The following is an 18,765-nucleotide window of genomic DNA, read 5'->3' on the forward strand; positions in this document are numbered from 1 at the left end:
TCAGGTGCTGATTGAAATCAGAGGAGGTGCTACTGTGTTCACTCACACTCAATGTATTGGTAAGGCCCATGAGACGAGAAATGGCTGCATTGAACAGGAAGTCTTCAGTGAAGTGGGATGTGACCTGAAAAAAAAAACAGATTACTATTTGGAATTAATCCCATCATCAGTTATTTGCTTGGCTGAGTGTTGCCTCGGAAGAGAAAACAGCAACATGCCCAGAGGATGCACACTGTTCAGAGTATGTCAACAACTCCCAGCTTAGCCTTCCCGGAGGAGAAAGCCCAATGGGGAAGGGTCTTAGGGTGGAAGAGGCTGATCACTGACGACTGAATCAAAGCACAGCCTTGACTTTGAGAGCTTAAGGCTAACAGGCCTGATGTCCTATAAAAGCTCCGGCCTTCAGGGGCAGAGAGAGAAAATCCAACCTGGCAGCTTTGGACATCTATTTATAAAGTGTGGGAGAGACAGAGTCGGTTTTAAATCAATTGCCATCCGTCTTCCTTTACTCTGGGGGTGTTCAGGTTAGAGTGGATGATCAGGTTGCCGTGCCATGTGATGACTGGCATATTAATCTTGTCATAGCATGTTAGCATGTTAACTCATCTCATGATGGACTTCAAGTCCAAACAGGTAAGGGGGATGAGTGAATGATTCATCTAGACCAGGGGTGTCAAACCATGGAGGGCCGAGACGTGATTTTAATGATCATCACCTTCAAATTGAGGGAAGGAGCTGATCAATTAAATCATCTGCTGGAGAAACTGGTTGGAGATAAAACCTGCAGTGTCTCCGTCCTCCATGGCACGAGTTTGACACCCCTGATCTAGACAAAAAAATGATACAAGGAGACTTTGAAAACAGACCATCTACTGACCCCTGCTGGTGAAAACTGTGTCAATCGTGTCTCTACCTCTTGAATGGCATAGTTTTTGTTACTCCAGATCTTTTTTGACTCCGCCAGCTCCTTCTTCATCAGCAAGGAGGGAGAGGGAATGTCACAGAGTTGTCGAGCCTCTCGTAGCTTTGTCACTAACTGCCACAGTCTGGACTGCCAGCGTAAGACCCCAGGAAGAGCATCCTCTGGAGTGGAGTCCATGTCCGCATACAATTAGAACAACTATATATCCAGGAAGATTCTGATAGTAAAAATCAACACTATCTCACTTTTAAGATTCCAGAGGATGTCCTGTTCAGGCGGTGCGGCATAGAGGATGTAGAGTCGAACTGTGTCCACACCGTACTGCTGTACCACCTCTTGGGGGTCCAGGCCGTTGTGTTTAGACTTGCTCATCTTCTCCCATATCACCTCCACCTGACCTCCTCCCAGCGCCACTGGCTCCTTTTCTAACAAACACAGAAGTAAACGGTCAGTCCACAATGCTGGCCTGCCAGCATTTGCTTGAAATAGCATTGAACAACCCTTAATTTTCAAATTGCCTTGTTGTCTAAATGCTGAGATATGCCAACATGAGCCGAAAGCTGGAGCACTGTAATGCCGGTCCTTAAGTCGTACAAAATCATAGCTGCCTCCAGACAAGATACACATGCCCTTGAAGTAGTTTTAGGCACAAAAGCGGGTGACTTGATCAACTTGATAGGACAAATCATAAAGTTTATTTCAAAACTACATATATAGCCAAATAATGATTTTTTCTGCTCGTGTGCTTATTATTTTCTTAAAAGAAAAAGTTCTACATTTCAAAATCATCCAAAAATGGTACAATTTTGAGTTCAGCTACATGTTTCTTTGCCTCAAAAGTCAAACAAAAAACATCAGTCATGCTTATTGAGCATCTAAAGCAGAGGTCTTCAATTAAAATTGAGTTTGAACCTTATTTTGCCTTAAATTGCATCAAACAGACTACCTCATACGAACATCAAATGTAATGAAACCCTGCACCTCAACCTACAACCCAATTATTTTGGCACCTAAATTGCATTTAAAAGAGGACCAAATTGCTCATAAATGACAGAAAGTTTGCCTGTACAAACAATGAATGAACACAAGAGGCTTATTTTTAAGTGAAATAAAACTGCACCAGTTTATCTGAAAAATAATATTAAATTATAACAATTGAGTAAGTGTCTCTTTAACTGAAAAGCTGCAACAGTACACCCTCTTAAAATTTCAAATTTCTTGTTATTGTTGTAGCTGACATTGGGATTTGCCTGAATTTGTCGCACAATTCCTCTTTTTACCTTTGGGCAGAAGCACTCCTGCAAAACTCTCCCGTCAATGAAAGATGTTTTGTTTTGCTCCATTATCCACAAAATCTTTCGTGAACACTCATTTGCACGTTGTTGTGCTGTAAATGAACTCCCGTAGATTTTTCATATTTTATTTTCATATTTTCCATGCTCTCACATCAGACTTCGGTGGATACTTCCCCTCGAATGATCTGTGTATTGGCATATAATGTTGCGTCATATTTGCACTTTTGAGCAGCACTCCAGTTTCAGAGAATATGAGACACTATTTCAGACAATATGAGCGGTTTGGCACTGGATTCTGGAAGAATGAACACGTGTACGGCTCAGATCAAGGGTACCCTTTGCTGTCTTCAACTTCACTTGAGTAGTACAGTATTTGAAATTGTTGTGTACTTTTGTTGTGAAATTAACAATATTTTCTCTGATAATTTTGTCATGATTTCTACTTAGAATTAAAGAATGATGTCTGAAATTGGTTTCTAATGTATTTTATTCAAACATTCTCAGTGTTAAAAAAAGAAAACTGTCGTGTAATCATAAGTGAAACGTACATAACCTTCATGCGAAAATTTGAAGAACATAATTCCATGGAAAAACAAACCCCATGATGATTACAATGGTATAAATTAATGGAAAAATTACTCAACTCTGCAACTAAAATGATTTTTTTGTGTATAAAAGAGTAAAATAAGATTATTTGAACAAAAGTGTAACACACCCAAATTTCGTGTCCGGCCCGTTATGTAGGTACACTTCGAGCTCACAGCGTAAATTCCGTATTGCTAGTAAATATTGAATTAGAAAATAAAAAGTGCCTTCTTGGGCCAAACAAAACTTGTATCCTTCTGCCGGTTATTCGCCAAATACGCGTTCAGCAGGGGAATGTGTCGTTGTGTCCGCCATTTTGTGGCAGCGTTATGTACTTTCAGTCACGATTTCGGAGAAGCAGTATCATTGAATTTGACGAGCAATCGGCGGTTTAACAACCATTGTCAAGTCTAAGGTAAGATTTTTTTCATTTTTATATATATTGGAGAAGATCTTTATGCACTTTGAAATGATTTTTTTCGTCGGGTGAGTTACAAATTGTGTGTTTATCAAGTGGTGTATAAATATAAATAAACAAATATAAGTTACTTTCTAACAAAAGTCAAATCTATGCAGAGATAACAGCATAAAGTGGACACCGAGTTATGTACATTACATTTAAGAAAGAGTGAACTTCGGAGGGTTGCTATGGGAAATGGAAGATGTCTCGAGCTCTGGTATGTTGGGTGTGGGTTTTGCATTGTTTGAAGTTTGTGTTGATAACATTACTAAGGTCGATCCACGAGTTTGAAATTTTACCCAAAATGTAACACTTGGGTACCCTTGATCTGAGCCATGCACACACACACACACACATACAGTACATACATATATATGTATATATATATATATATATATATATATATGTATGTATGTATATGTCCGTCCATTCAATTTTACATGGTTCTCATTTGCTCGGTAAGTAAACAAACTATTTCATTGGCTCATTTTGAGTGACGTAACTGCGTTTGCTATCACGTAACTTTAATAACTGAATTAAATACGCCCGCAAATTGCCGCTGCGATCGGTCTGCGAGCATGATAATATCTTATTATATTTCCCATTCACTTTAATTGGTCACGGGTCCATAAAGGGCCATCACTGGGTCCGGATCCAGACCAAAGTCTGCCATTTGGTGATGGCTTATCTAAAAGAATTGTTTTTTATGCCACCACAGAATGGTACCAGTGATGACTAACAGAAAGAGTGTGATGATAACCATAGAACAAGAAATGGAACTTACTGTGCTAGAGCGAAACGTCTGACTGGCACAATATGAGCCAATTAATTGAATATTGAAGATGCTGTATGTCAACCGGCTCAAGATGACATTTTTTTCAACTAAAAACACCACCAGCTCAGAGCATATTTTACCAGTAGTGTTTTAAGAGAACAGATTTAGCAAACAAATGTGTCTATTTGTCACAATTAGAAGTTAAACTGTGTAAAAAGTGTCATTCAGCACAAAATAAGATGACTGGGATTCAGATAGTCAATCACAGCTGTCTCGCACAAATGCGCATATCCATCCCAAGTGCAGATTACAAAAGAGATCTTCGAGAAAGAAAGGATTTAAAAACAAAGGCTATGGTGGTTGCTATATTCCTGTTGAAATATGTGATATACGCTCCAAAAACGGCTTTTTCAACATAACGTTATCCGTTTGTCGCATGCGTATTAGTGGGGTGTAGCTTACATGGTCGAACCAGGAAGAGGAAGGGATATAATGCTCAAATGCTCCTTTGCACACAAGCATTACAGCAGCTTTAATTTAATACACAAATTAATTACTTAAGGCAGTGGTTGTCAATTATTTTCTTTCAAGTATTGAATTTAAATACTGTTGAGAACCTGACAATATTTATTTACTTATCTGTACCAACCACTGAATGAGGTGCTGGGACCAGTATTCTGAATACAATCAAAATAGATTAATAAAGTGATAAAAATGAGCTAAGATACAGTAAGATCTGCAACACCATGAAACAATTAGCAAGTTTACTCATGGCCCCACTGACATTTCACCGCGCCCCCCCAAAGGGGGCCGCCCCCACTATTTAAGAAGCACTGACCTAAGGCAATGTTACTGTAAATAGCATGTAGCTGAGAGCATAATGGCTAATGGCTAGCATGGACGTGATCAAAGACGCTTGCAAAACCATTTTTACTGCACTGGAATATGTGTATTTTGTACAAACATTTATTTGTACTATTATTTTGTGTGTATTATTTTCCTATTTCACAAATAACAAATACTGTTCCTGATACCTGTTGTCAGGGATACCTGACAAAGAAAACAAAGATGGCTGCTTGACAACAAACACAGACACCTCATATTAAATCCAGCATTGCTCTGCAAACACCTTCCTGTTCCATCTCCATTATGAGTGTATTGTACTGTAGTTTTACTTGATTTTTACTTTTATTTTACTTTCTTATATGGTTGTTAAGTTCTCTTTATAGTTGTAGGACAGTTAGTGAACAGTGTGCAGGCTTCACTGTGATATATTTTCCAAAAAAAAAAAAAAAGGAACTTAGCCATCCTGAATAACCTGCATGTGTTGTTGAACAATGGCACTTCTATACAGTACTTAAAACGCAGAAGAATATTAATATTGAAGTTCATGTTCAATACAGTGTTCCCTTGCTCTAGAAGGGACTGCAAAGCTTCTTCCTCTCCTTTTCAGCAATGCGGTTCACCTTTCGCAGATTATTTTAGTGCTTCTTTTTTTTTATTACAGGGTATGAACGCTGTTACAGGCCAAGCCTGGCCCTTTAAGAAGAATTGCATTGTGGGAAGTTGAGTGTCTTTCTCGTCCCTCTCCTCACCGCCCATTGTTTTCTGCCTCCTGATTGGGTGTTAACCATTGTCAATCAATCTCTTCCGTGCCGTCCTGCCATGTCTCCTGTGTCATTACTAGCTTGCTTGCTAGCTTGTAAATGAATCTTAAGATAAGATAAGATACGCCTTTATTAGTCCCAGAAGGGGAAATTCTAGGTTTAGAGCAGCAAAAGCAGAGTAGAAAAGCACACAAAAGCATAGAAAGTGCAAAATCAAGGTAATACAAATCAATAAGTTATATACACTTTTTGCAGCTATGTAAGGCAACACTGTACTAATACTGCACAATAGCATTTGTGTGACTGGGTGACTGTGTATTCATATATTGATTACACAAGAGTAGGTCTGTTCTTAGTGTACAATTGTATACCATGCTACATGGACCATGCGGACCATGCTACAGAGAGAACGTGAAATGCCTTGCATTTGAAGATAATTGAAAGAAAACACCTTCTGATTTGGAGTGCTGCTTCAGCTGTCACTCTGACAAAAAGAAAATACAGCAATAATCCTTAGTGCTTGTGTCTATCACTATATTTTTGACAAAGTCACCCTTAGGGAAGCTCCTGATTCAGTCTACATGTACCTGTGAAGTCAATCTCCTCTCTCTTTAAGTACTGGCCACTGTCTGCTCGCCGGAAAGTCTGACCCTTGATCAGACCCTGGACGAGTAACTTCCTAAAAGGCTCTCTAGAAAAAGAAAAAGAAAGTTCAACTGTGTGGAAACTCACAGAGCTGACATTGAACAATGCAGTGTACCTGTGAGTCACAAGCCCCTGGTCCTTGCAGAAGTGACAGAGGAAGCGAGCGTAGTACAAATGCATGACGGCGTGCTCTTTGCCTCCGATGTACACGTCCACAGGCAGCCAGTCATCCGCGAGGTGGCGCTCAAAAGGCCTGACAAAACAGAAGAGCGGACTTAGGGAAGTGGAAAACCTGCAAAATGGCAGTGGTTTCAGGATTCTCTGTTGGTATCAAGAAGCTCTCATGCATTTTATTGTGTAGTGCATAATACAAATAACATTTTACTTATTACTGTGTGAAAGTGAGCAACAATGTCATTTTAGATCATATAAAGCAGGGGTTTTTAAAGTGTGAGACCCAACTCCCCCCGAGAAGCACACAAAAATTTCAGAGGAGTCATTGCTAAGCTAATTTCGGTTCATTTGTCCTTCAGTTTGAAGAAAAAATGAAATGATTTTTAGTTCCCACTACACAATTGTGTGATAAGCATTACATGTAAAAACAACACTTACTGACATATACTTATATAAAGCTATGCGGTCATACCTCACCACATTGCAGTTCGAATTTCGCAGCTTCACTTTCACGGTTTTTCAAAACTATATTAATTCATTTATCAGGCTGTTCCGTGGTTAAATACGCCCTATCCATCCATCCGCGGGGGTATGCCGGAGCCAATCCCATTTGAAGTCGGGCGAGAGGCGGGGTACGCCCTGGACTGGTCGCCAGCAGTCAGTCACACTCACATTCATACCTATGGACAATTTAGAGTCTCCAATTAACCTACCATGCATGTTTTTGGAATGTGGGAGGAAAAGGGAGTAGCTGGAAAAAAAACCCATGTACGCACAGGGAGAACATGCAAACTCCACACAGAGATGTCCAATCACCTGACTGTGTGGCCAACATGGTAAGCACTTAAGTAGGGCTTTTTTTTTGTTGTTTTGTCGGGGGGTTTTTTTTACTAAAAAGTATGCCCGTTTAAGCACATTGTGTTTTTAGCTAAATTAAGCATTTTCACACATAAAAATGGCTAAATTAACTAAAATACAAATATTAGGCATTTAGAAGACATTCAAATTGTGATATGCAGTACACTGGTCACTTGGTGTCAGTAGGTGAAACATACAAGGGCCAGACTTGGAACTGGAACAACAGGCTTGAATTATCTCACAACAGGCACAATAATAGTAATAATCATAATAACTCAACTATGAACCCCCAATGTCATTTTCTGATCTCCATACATCCACAACACATTTCCTGCAAAACACACGAGTACGAGTTTTATTTATGTCTTAAATGGCTTATTTTCTCTGATTATATTGGGTAAAATGAATGTGATAGTGACAATATATGGGTTATTTCATGTCCAGAGGGCTCTAGTAATATGACATTGCATATGCATTGCATGCATTGTTCATCGCGAGGCTACACTCTTCTGTAAGAGACTGTATGAGTGACAAAAGAGCTCACTCTGTTCTTGCCGTTGTTCTATGGGACAAACGCGCCAAAGTGCTGAAGTCTATGCACAGAGTGAACTCTCTTCCTGCCTGTTTGGAGGTGAAAGACGAAGAAAACATGCATGCAAATAGCAATATATTGAGGCCAGCAAAATTATCAAGTTAATTTTCATTAGACCTCCCTTGTTTCTTCAGTTTTCGATCCTTTTTCATGCCTGGTACAACTACAGGTACATTTGTTTGGACAAATATGATGATGATAACAAATATAGCTCATAAGAGTTGAATTTAAGAGATGATATCTAGCAACTTCCATGGTTTTCTTGATCATAACCAAAATCACTTAAGTTCTTACATGAATAGCTATAGCATTGTACTGCCAAAAGATGTAACTCTCATTGTTATAGTTGTCCAAACAAATGTACCTTTAGTTGTATTAGGCATTAAAATGAACAAGAAACTGAAGAAACACGGGTGGTCTAATCATTTTTTCCTGTATTGTGTGATTAACTCGTTTATTATCGACATAGGCCAAGCGCACACGAGACAGATTTTTTTCCAGAACAAAAAATCTCACATTTTAATCTCTTGTGACACCCTTAGTACCAAGTATTTGGAACTATATTTCAGCCATCAAAAGCAGGTATGTCATTTTTATTTATTTATTTATTTTTTTATACCATCTAGTGTGGCCGCACGGTGGTCTAGTGGTTAGCACGTTGGCCAACACAGTAAGCTTGGAGTTCGGGAAGACCTGGGTTCGATTCTCCCCTGGGCATTTCTGTGTGGAGTTTGCATGTTCTCCCCGTGTGTGCGTGTGTTTTCTCCGGGCACTCCGGCTTCCTCCCACATTCCCAAAAACATGCAGGTGAGGTTAATTGGTGACTCTAAATTGTCCATAGGTATGAATGTGAGTGTGAATGGTTGTTTGTCTATATGTGCCCTGCCATTGGCTGGCGACCAGTCCAGGGTGTACCCCGCCTGTCGCCCGAAGTAAGCTGGGATAGGCTCCAGCATGCCCCCCGCGACCCTAATGAGGATGATGAAGCGGTATAGAAAATGGATGGATGGATGGACCATCTAGTGTTCTGTGGCCTGAAGAGAAGAGAGAAGAGAAGATACAACCTCAACAGTCATTTGCATCAATTGCTCCAAGGTTTCTCGTATTGGACTTTTCAGTCATAATAGGAAATGCCTTGTTACGTGTAACAACAATTGAGCAGACCGTAGTCAGCCTTGACGGAAGGATGCCAAGGAAGGTAAAGGAGTAGGACATATAAGATGATAACTGAGTCAGGGCAGCATGTGGTTGGCAATGTAGGGATGATGGTCAGCACATGGCTGTTATCTACAATATGTGTCACGCATGGCTGTGGTAATTACCCTCCTCCACATCTCTCAGCCTCTCTCTGGAGACTGGTGTCTGGTGATAATTGAACCTTGGGATAAAGTTATGAACTGGCAAGGCTGAAGATAATTTGGCCTGTGAGCTGGCATCAGGCCAGCACCACTCTAAAACATCACAAAACACACACACACATTCTATTTCCTCCTCTCGCTTCCTCAGCACGCCAGGCGTCCTACTTTTCATCACTTCCGTACACATAAGACTCAGCAGGCCGACTGAAATACACAAATAGCGTAATTGCTTTTTCTGTTGTGCCATAATCTGCCCTGCTAAGAAAACTTATAGGGGCAGGAAATTCCACCCCCTCCCCATCACAACCAACAACTCCTTCTAAAGCAGCTTTACAGCTTGGTCAAGAAGCTGGCAAAAATACTTCTCTTTTGTTAAGCTTTGGGTATCACCAGCATCCCAGCAGGTGACAGCCATACCTCCATAATCTAATCTCTATGGGCAGAGAAATCAACTTTGCAAGCGTGTGTGCGTGTGTGTGTGTGTGTGTGTGTGCAACAGTGTAGAGCAGTGGTTCTCAATTATTTTGTCAAGCCACCCCCAGGGGACAGACACCTTTTCATGCTCCACACCACACACAGCAATGCTAATATTTATGTATATTTATTTATCTGTACAAACCGCTTTATGACTTGCTGGCACCAGCATCATTCAAGCATGAATAAAGTCACTTGCCAGCAAATTTTATGTTTTGTCCTCGCTGCCTCTCACGCCACCTCCGACACCTCACTGCGTACCCCACGGGGGACCCGCCCCACTATTTGAGAAGCGCTGGGACAGAGGAATATACACGAGCTATTATATGCACGCTTGAAATAGCAAAGTGGGAGAGTGGGTGATACTTGACATAATCATGTGCTTGAGTATACAATTCAATGTGCATACACAATCTAACGGGATGTAATAAAAAGCATCATATCATAAATTCTGCATTTACAAAAATTGCAGTGCTCAGTCTGATTGACACCATCAGCAAGCCATTGATTGAACAATATGCTTATTATTGTGGTTGTAGTTTGCATTGGTGTACAACTGCACCGCATCATACTGAGAGCTGTTTCTAATCAATTCATCAGTTTCTGTGTCAAACTGTCATAAACTGTACAGCAACGTGATAAGTAATATTTCAACTAAATTATTAATGGTCAATCAAAGTGTAAAAATGAGTTAACCGCAGTATAATACATTAGAGGCCCGCTTTTCGTAGGGGTTACTTTCCGAGACCACCGTCGAATGGATGAATGGATGGCCAACATGCTAACCACTAGAACACCTCACGGCAATAAAAGTGTTGTAATCATTAGATTAGACTCAGCTCCAGAATTTTCTACCTTCTCTCTTCAATATGCCTCACACACTTATTAAACACATATACTGTATAATATATAATACAAATACAGTAGTACCTCGCATAACATAAACTTCCTTTTACATAAATTCCACTGAACATAAAGAATTTATGTAAAGTTTTTGCTTCGTATTACAGAAGAAATTCCATATAACATAAAGCGTCAACTCAGTGCAAGTCTTTTTTTTTCTTCAATCAACTTTATTAATGCCTCAAGTCGGCGCAAGTTCAGACTAACACTTGGTGACGCCTTCTGACGCATCACGCTCTCATTGGCTGATTTTCAGGGCACCGCCTCCGCTCTCATCTCATTGGCTGACTTATACAGCACGTACATGAGTTTGTGTGAGAGACAGGCTTCTCCTTTCAAACTCCTTCCTCTTCGTAGTCGCCCTTAAACTAACTTAAACAATTAAGTTAAGTTACAAATTAAAATTTTGCACACAGCATTACCGTGTAGTGTAGTGCTCCTGATCAAGACATCTTCTGAACGGTAGGATTGTTTTTGTTTTTCAGTTTTATTCATTTACAGTAATCTTATTTATTACCTTATTTTATATTGGAATGTTACTCTACTATTTTTATGCTAACGTTTCTTATATTTTCCCACCATATTTGGTGGACTTTGAATATTTTAAGTGCCAAGGGGGTGAGTTTGGGAAGATCTTGGAACGGATTAGGCTATTTACATGTACTTTACGCTTCGTATAACATAAAAACACTATAACATAAAGGTTCTCGGAACGGATTATTTACGTTGTAGCGGCGTCTACTGTAAATAATGTACAGTATATGCACAAACCGCCAATGAATGATAAAGTAAGATGATCAATGAACAGATGGAATTAGAGTCACAGTGTAGAAGTTATATATAAGTTTCACTTTTACGTGTCACAGCAACTACGGTGCATTCAAGGACTGCCAAATAGAAGTGCGAAATCTCAATGCTTGACCAAAAACATCATCAGTGAAGCATAAACACATAAGGCCGCACGGTGGCCTAGTGGCTAGCATGTTGGCCATACAGTCAGGAGATCAGGAAGATCTGCGTTCGAATCTCCGTTGAGCATCTCTGTGTGGAGTTCTCACCGTGCGTGGGTACTCCGGTCCTCCCACTTTCCAAAAACATGCATGTTAGGTTAATTAGCAACTGTAAATTGTCCATAGGTATGAATGTGAGTGTGAATGGTTGTTTGTCTATGTGCCCTGCAATTGGCTGACGACCAGTCCAGGGTACTCCACCTCTCGCCCAAAGTCAGCTGGGATAGGCTCCAGCATATCCGCAACCCTAGTGAGGATAAGCAGCATAGAAGATGGATGGATGGCGTAAATTGATGGCTTTCTTTGACAGTGGTGCATGTACTGTATGCTGTACAGTTCTCTTGTATCATCGCATACAGTCATCCCTCACTACATCACGATTCAAACATCGCTCTATTGCGGTTTTCAAAAATGAATTAATGATCGCTGTTTCGTGGTTGATTATGGCCTATTATTACTCTTCTGGTCACTAGGCATCAGTAATATTACAGTGAAGATAATACCTTATATTACATTACCTTACCTTACCTTAACACAACATGGAGTCAGCCATGGCATATCTGACATGATAGAGTGAAAAAAAAGTTCTCCTCCCATTTTGTGTGGAAGTGGTATGTCTTTGGCTTCTTACTTTGCCCTTCTTCCCCACTCCGTTTGGAACACTTTCTTGAGGTTAGAATAAATAAATTGGAGGCTAGGATAAGAATAACAGGAGTGTAAAGCTGCGTATTTTCTTTGATTTAGTAGGTATAATCAGAGAAAATTAGCCACTTAAGACATAAATAAAACTTGCACTTGTGTGTATTTCAATAAATGCCTTCCGGACATAAGGACGAGAAGTGACGTCGGGGATTCAGAGTTGATTTTCAGCTACAGTACAGCCACAACAGTCTAACGTTTTATTATGATGATTATGATGATGATAATGATGATGATGATGATCATTGTTATTATTGTGCCTGTTGTGAGATAATTCAAACCTGCAATAATTGTTGTTGACAGTGATCAGCTCTGGTGTGTGTTACTAGTGACATCTAGCGGCCAGTGTCGACGAGAGTTCATCAACATCCTGTAATTCCTTAAACTGTACCGGTATTTGTATTTTAGTTCAGTTAGTAATTTTTATGCTTGAAAATGCTCAATTTAGGCTAAGAATATGTAAAATTCACTTTTGATGCATATTTTTTGACAAATAATAGGTTGTAGTCAACCACAAAACAGCGATCATTTATTAATTAATACATTTTTGAAAACCACAATAAAGTAAGTGCGCAGGGTTCACTTCCAGACCAGACCGCGATAAGTGAATTTCCATGAAGTAGGATTCAGTATTAATAAATGGAATATTTTCTTAGTTATGGCATAAAAAACCCTGTTTCTAACCTTCTAAGTACGGTTTTTAACATAATTACAGCACTCTAGACATCGCATACAGTCACCCATATAGTCGCCTTTAGATTTGTATTACTCACTATAGAAGATATAATCAGAGAAAATATGCCATTTAAGACACAAATAAGGTAACAGACTTACACGTTAGCAGCTCCGTGTTGTTTTTTCTGGACAGTGTATTTCCTGAAGTGACTATTGCCTATTGACTATTCCAACTATTTTTGGAATTTTGCCCATCATCCATAATTATTATGTGAGACATGAACACACATGCTTTCTCCTTTCTATGCATTCTAAACACATAAAACCAGCTAAAAGACACAGCTAAAAATGCATGTAATGGGAAACACTTATGCCGCCTACAGTATAAAGCCTTCAGGAAAAAAAATCCAAAAAACGGCAACAATGCACCATTTACATACTGTATAATGTGACGTGCATATTAACCACGCTACAGTGACATTGTTCTTATTAAAATTGTTACACCGATCTAACTTCGTTACTGGTGTATTGACAACTTGCCACACCACATCAGCTAACTACTTGCTGGCTTGCGACTGCAACAGCGCCGCGCTCACAGTTGCCTTCGACCACTACAAAAGACGCAACGCTACATATTGGAGCTGCTGCTACTGCTGCTGTGTTTTTGTTTTTGAGTTTGGAAAAGTAAACGTTAGGTGTAGACGTTTCTTTGTTGCTATGTGAAATCAATGCGCTTAGGAAGGAAGTTCCGGTAATGCTTAAAAGGACCAAAATATGGCAAAATACTGTCAGTATTGCATGTTATCATGAACGTACCTGTTACTACATGGTTACAGCTGGTATGTAAAACCATAAAACCTTGTTGGAGGTGTTTTAATAGCGGTCTCTGTAGGTGGCCTACGTGTGTCCCATCACGAGCAGTAATAAGCCGTTTGTTTTTATCTGTTTTTATATCTCTAGAACGCACAGAAAAGAGAAAGACGTTTGTTCACGTCTCACATAAGAATTGTGGATGATGGGCAAAATTCCAAAAAAGTGCATTCCATTCCATTCCATTCCATTTTCCTCCGCTTATCCGGGTCCAGGTCCGGGGGCAGCAGTCTTAGTAGGAAGCCCAGACTTCCCGGTCCCCGACTACCTCCTCCAGCTCCACCGGGAGGACACCAAGGCGTTCCCAGGCCAGCTGTGAGACATAATCCCTCCAGCGTGTCCTAGGTCTTCCCCGGGGCCTTCTCCCGGTTGGACATGCCCGAAACACCTCACCAGAGAGGCGTCCGGGAGGCAAAAAAGTTCAGTTTTCCTTTAAATAGCTTTACAGTCTTATAACCCAATATAGTTGGCATAATAAGAGTAAATAAGACATTTAAGACATAAATAAAGCTTCTGCTTGTGTGTGTCACAGTAAATGTGTTCCCTAGGGGACCTTAGTGGTGGGCGTAAGCATAGCAGTAAGTAAACGCATTTTTTTCTAGTAAATATAGACTACAAACTTTATAATCAAATATGGGTTTTTATGCCAAATTTCAATGCTAGCTAAACAGGGGCTGCTGCACACTCATCTTGTATCTTGCAGCCTCTGCATAGATTTGGTGGTGTCAATCACTGCCATTCAAACAACATACCTGTTGTGGCCCGGTGTTCTTATGTTTGCTAATCACAACTTAATTTCACTTGTATTTTACAGTTGTTTTACCAGCGGATGACAGCAGTCTGACAAAAACGTGTCATTAACTGAATGCTTTTATTGTTTTATTGCTTTTTTCCAAACATTTTTTGGTGTCATGACCACCTTAAACTAACAAAAAGCAACTTGACATTGGTGGGCAATTTGAAAGGACAAAAAACAGAAATGGGAAAGTTAAGTCCCCTCCGTGAATCACCACCTTACCGTGGTGGAGGGGTTTGTGTGCCCGAGTGATCCTAGGAGCTATGTTGTCTGGGGCTATATGCCCCTGGTAGGGTCTCCCAAGGCAAACAGGTCCTGGGTGACGGGCCAGACTAAGAGTGATTCAGAAGACCCGTATGAACAAACACACGAGGAGAGACCGCACATTGCCCGGAAGTGGGATACCGGGGCCTCACCCTGGAGCCAGGCCTGGGGGAGGGGCTCGCAGGCGAGCGTCTGGTGGTCGGGCTTTCACTCGTGGTGGTCGGGCTTTCACTCGTGGGACCCGGCCGGGCTCAGCCCGAAGAAGCCACACGGGATCTCCCCCCCGTAGACCCACCATCTGCGGGGGCAAGCATAAGGGTCCGGTGCATTGCGTTTTGGGTGGCGGTCGAGGGCGGGCACCGAGGCGACCTGGTCTTCAGCGGCCAAATCTGGTTCTTGGGACATGGAACGTCACTTCTATGGCGGGGAAGGAGCCCGAACTTGTGGGAGAGGTTGAAACATTCCGATTAGATATAGTCGGACTCACCTTGACCCACGGTTTGGGTTCTGGATCCAAACTCTGTGACCTGGAGGGGCGTGATTGGGAGGAACGGCCTCCCCGATCTGAACCCGTGCAGTGTGATGTTGTTGGACTTCTGTGCGAACCACAGTTTGTCCATCACAAACACCATGTTCCAACATAAGGATGTCCTTAAGTGCACATGGCACCAGGACAACCGAGGCCGCAGGTCTATGATCGACTTTGTAGTTGTATCATCAGACCTGCGTCCGCATGTTTTGGACACACGGGTAAAGAGAGGGGCTGAGCTGTCAACTGATCACCACCTGGTGATGAGTTGGATTAGATGGCAGGGGAGGATGCCGGACAGACCCGGGAGACCCAAACGTATAGTGAGGGTGTGCTGGGAACGTTTGGCAGAGTTTCCTGTTCGTCGACCTCCGGCAGAGCTTCTCCTGCATCCCGGGGGAGGACGAGGATATCGAGTCCGAATGGGCTCTATTACATGCCTCCATTGCTGAGGCAGCTGATCGGAGCTGCGGCCGCAAGGCGGTCGGTGCCAGTCGTGGCGGCAAGCCCCAAACCCGATGGTGGACACCAGAGGTCAGGGCTGCCGTCAAGCTGAAGAAGGAGTCCTATCGAGCATGGATGGCTTGTGGGACTCCTGAAGCAGCTGACGGGTACCGGCAGGCCAAGCGGCACGCGGCTTCGGCGGTGGTCGAGGCAAAAACTCGGGTGTGGGAGGAGTCCGGTGAGGCCATGGAACACGACTTTTGGTCGGCCTTGAAGAGGTTCTGGCAAACCGTCCGGCGCCTCAGAAAGGGGAAGCAGTGCCTGGTCCACACTGTTTACAGTGGGGACGGGGGCCTGCTGACCTCGACTGAGGATATAGTTGGGCGGTGGAAGGAATACTTTGAGGCTCTTCTCAATCCCACTGACATACCTTCCTTAGAGGAAGCAGAGACTGAGGATACGAACGCGGACAGTTCCATCACCGTGGCTGAGGTATCTGGGGTAGTCAAAATGCTCCCCAGTGGCAAAGCTTCGGGGGTGGACGAGTTTCGCCCTGAATTCCTCAAGGCTCTGGATGTTGCGGGACTGTCTTGGCTGACACGTCTCTTCAACATTGCGTGGAAGTCGGGAACAGTACCTCTGGATTGGCAGACTGGGGTGGTGGTCCCCCTTTTCAAGAAGGGTGACCGGAGGGTGTGTTCCAACTATAGGGGGATCACACTCCTCAGCCTCCCTGGGAAAGTCTATTCCAGGGTGCTGGAGAGATGGGTACGACCGTTAATCGAACCTCAGCTACAGGAGGTGCAATGTGATTTTCGTCCTGGTCGCGGAACACTGGACCAGCTAAACACCCTTGCAAGGGTCCTGGAGGGTACTTGGGAGTTTGCCCAACCGGTCTACATGTGCTTTGTGGACCTGGAAAAGGCATTCGACCATGTCCCTCGCGGTGTCCTGTGGGGGGTGCTCCGGGAGTATGGGATTGGTGGCACGCTACTACGTGCCATTCAGTCCTTGTACAACCGAAGAAGGAGCCTGGTTCGCATTGCCAGTAGTAAGTCAAGCCTGTTTCCGGTGAACGTTGGCCTCCGCCAAGGCTGCCCTTTGTCACCGATTCTGTTTATAATTTTCATGGACAGAATTTCTAGGCGCAGCCAAGGTGTCGAGGGAGTCCAGTTCGGGGGCACTAGGATCTCATCTCTGCTATTTGCAGACGATGTGGTCCTGATGGCCTCATCGGGCTGTGACCTGCAGCGTTTACTGGGACGGTTTGCATCTGAGTGTGAAGCTTCTGGGATGAGACTCAGCACCTCCAAATCCGAGGCCATGGTTCTCAGTCGGAAAAGGGTGGATTGCTCCCTCCGGGTTGGGAATGAGGTCCTGCCCCAGGTGGAGGAGTTCAAGTATCTCGGGGTCTTTGTCACGAGTGAGGGAAGGTTGGAGCGTGAGGTCGATAGGCGGATCGGCGCAGCGTCTGCAGTAATGCGGTCGCTGTACCGGACCGTTGTGGTGAAGAGAGAGCTGAGCCGGAAGGCAAAGCTCTCAATTTACCGTTCCATCTATGTTCCCACCCTCACCTATGGTCATGAGCTTTGGGTCATGACCGAAAGAATGAGATCGCGGATACAAGCGGCTGAAATGAGTTTTCTTCGTAGGGTAGCGGGACTCACCCTAAGAGACAGGGTGAGGAGCTCGGTTATCCGGGAGGAGCTCAGAGTAGAGCCGCTGCTCCTTCACATCGAGAGGAGCCAGCTGAGGTGGCTCGGGCATCTAGTCCGGATGCCTCCCGGACGCCTCCCTGGTGAGGTGTTTCGGGCATGCCCAGCCGGGAGAAGGCCCCGGGGAAGACCTACAACACGCTGGAGGGATTATGTCTCACAGCTGGCCTGGGAACGCCTTGGTGTCCTCCCGGTGGAGCTGGAGGAGGTGGTCGGGGACCGGGAAGTCAGGGCTGCCCTACTGAGACTGCTGCCCCCGCGACCCGGACCCGGATAAGAGGAGGAAAATGGAATGGAATGGGAAAGTTAAGTCATAGAAGGATGCAGTCCATACCTTATTGTGTTATGTGGGTCGATGTATCTAAAGTAATACCAGGCTGAGTCCACAAACGTGTCCATGGTGTCAGTCTCCCTTTTTGCTGGGCCTTTGCATCTGAAAAAAGTAGAGTGGGACAAATAAATACATAGAAATTAGGCTGGCAAGTTAGCAGGCCAACAGATAAGCTGCACTGTTTGTATGCCTGGCATCTCCATGTGATATTTACATGTGATAATTGTGCAAGTGTGAAGCTGCCTCCATCTGGATGGAAAGGTCATGTTCCTGTAGACAAGCACAGCTTAAAGCGGACTGGCACTGGAACACTGGTCTCTTGCCCCGACTCACAGGCTGTGCTAACAAGGGAACGGACTGGCGGGCTAAACACACACAATCATGTATTTGTGTTGGAAATGTCACCCCGCACCCCTTTTTTACCCATGCCAGAGACCATTTGGTTTGTAATGTCAATCTGCCAACACAACTTTTGACAGTATACGCAAAAGATTATTTGACAAAATACAGAAAACAGAGCTTGTTTGTTTTTATATTTAAATCAGGGAGTGGAACAGTGAAGTCATCTTAGTCTCAACAGAGCTTAAAAAAAAAAAAAAAAAACAGATTGCAAAAAACAACAACACATGCGGCTCTTTGTGTACTTCCTGGACCATATGTCCTGTGTTATTTCTGTCTACCTGTCTAACATTTTACTCACACAAAATCACTTCAACTCAATGCCTGACACACACACACACACACACAAACACACACATTTAGAGACAAACACCCTTGGCCATCA

The 18,765-nt window shown here is 42.9% G+C and overlaps 1 protein-coding gene across 3 annotated transcripts in view; it reads right to left on the bottom strand.

Moving 5' to 3' along the window:
* The window catches only part of lars2 (leucyl-tRNA synthetase 2, mitochondrial), a 66,580-nt gene that overhangs the window by 11,000 nt on the left and 36,815 nt on the right, over positions 1-18,765 (bottom strand). For 2 of the 3 annotated variants that reach the window (XM_054782285.1, XM_054782287.1), the window contains 6 exons: positions 17,985-18,083; positions 6,405-6,542; positions 6,232-6,335; positions 1,168-1,347; positions 878-1,083; positions 47-124 (listed from right to left, as the gene is read on the bottom strand). In XM_054782285.1, the coding sequence (XP_054638260.1) occupies positions 47-124; positions 878-1,083; positions 1,168-1,347; positions 6,232-6,335; positions 6,405-6,542; positions 17,985-18,083 (805 nt within the window). The remainder of the gene's footprint in view (positions 1-46; positions 125-877; positions 1,084-1,167; positions 1,348-6,231; positions 6,336-6,404; positions 6,543-17,984; positions 18,084-18,765) is intronic. The other variant, XM_054782286.1, reaches the window with a different exon arrangement.

This window comes from Dunckerocampus dactyliophorus, chromosome 7 (genome assembly GCF_027744805.1).
Source record: "Dunckerocampus dactyliophorus isolate RoL2022-P2 chromosome 7, RoL_Ddac_1.1, whole genome shotgun sequence".
In the NCBI taxonomy this organism is placed as follows: Eukaryota; Metazoa; Chordata; class Actinopteri; order Syngnathiformes; family Syngnathidae; genus Dunckerocampus; species Dunckerocampus dactyliophorus.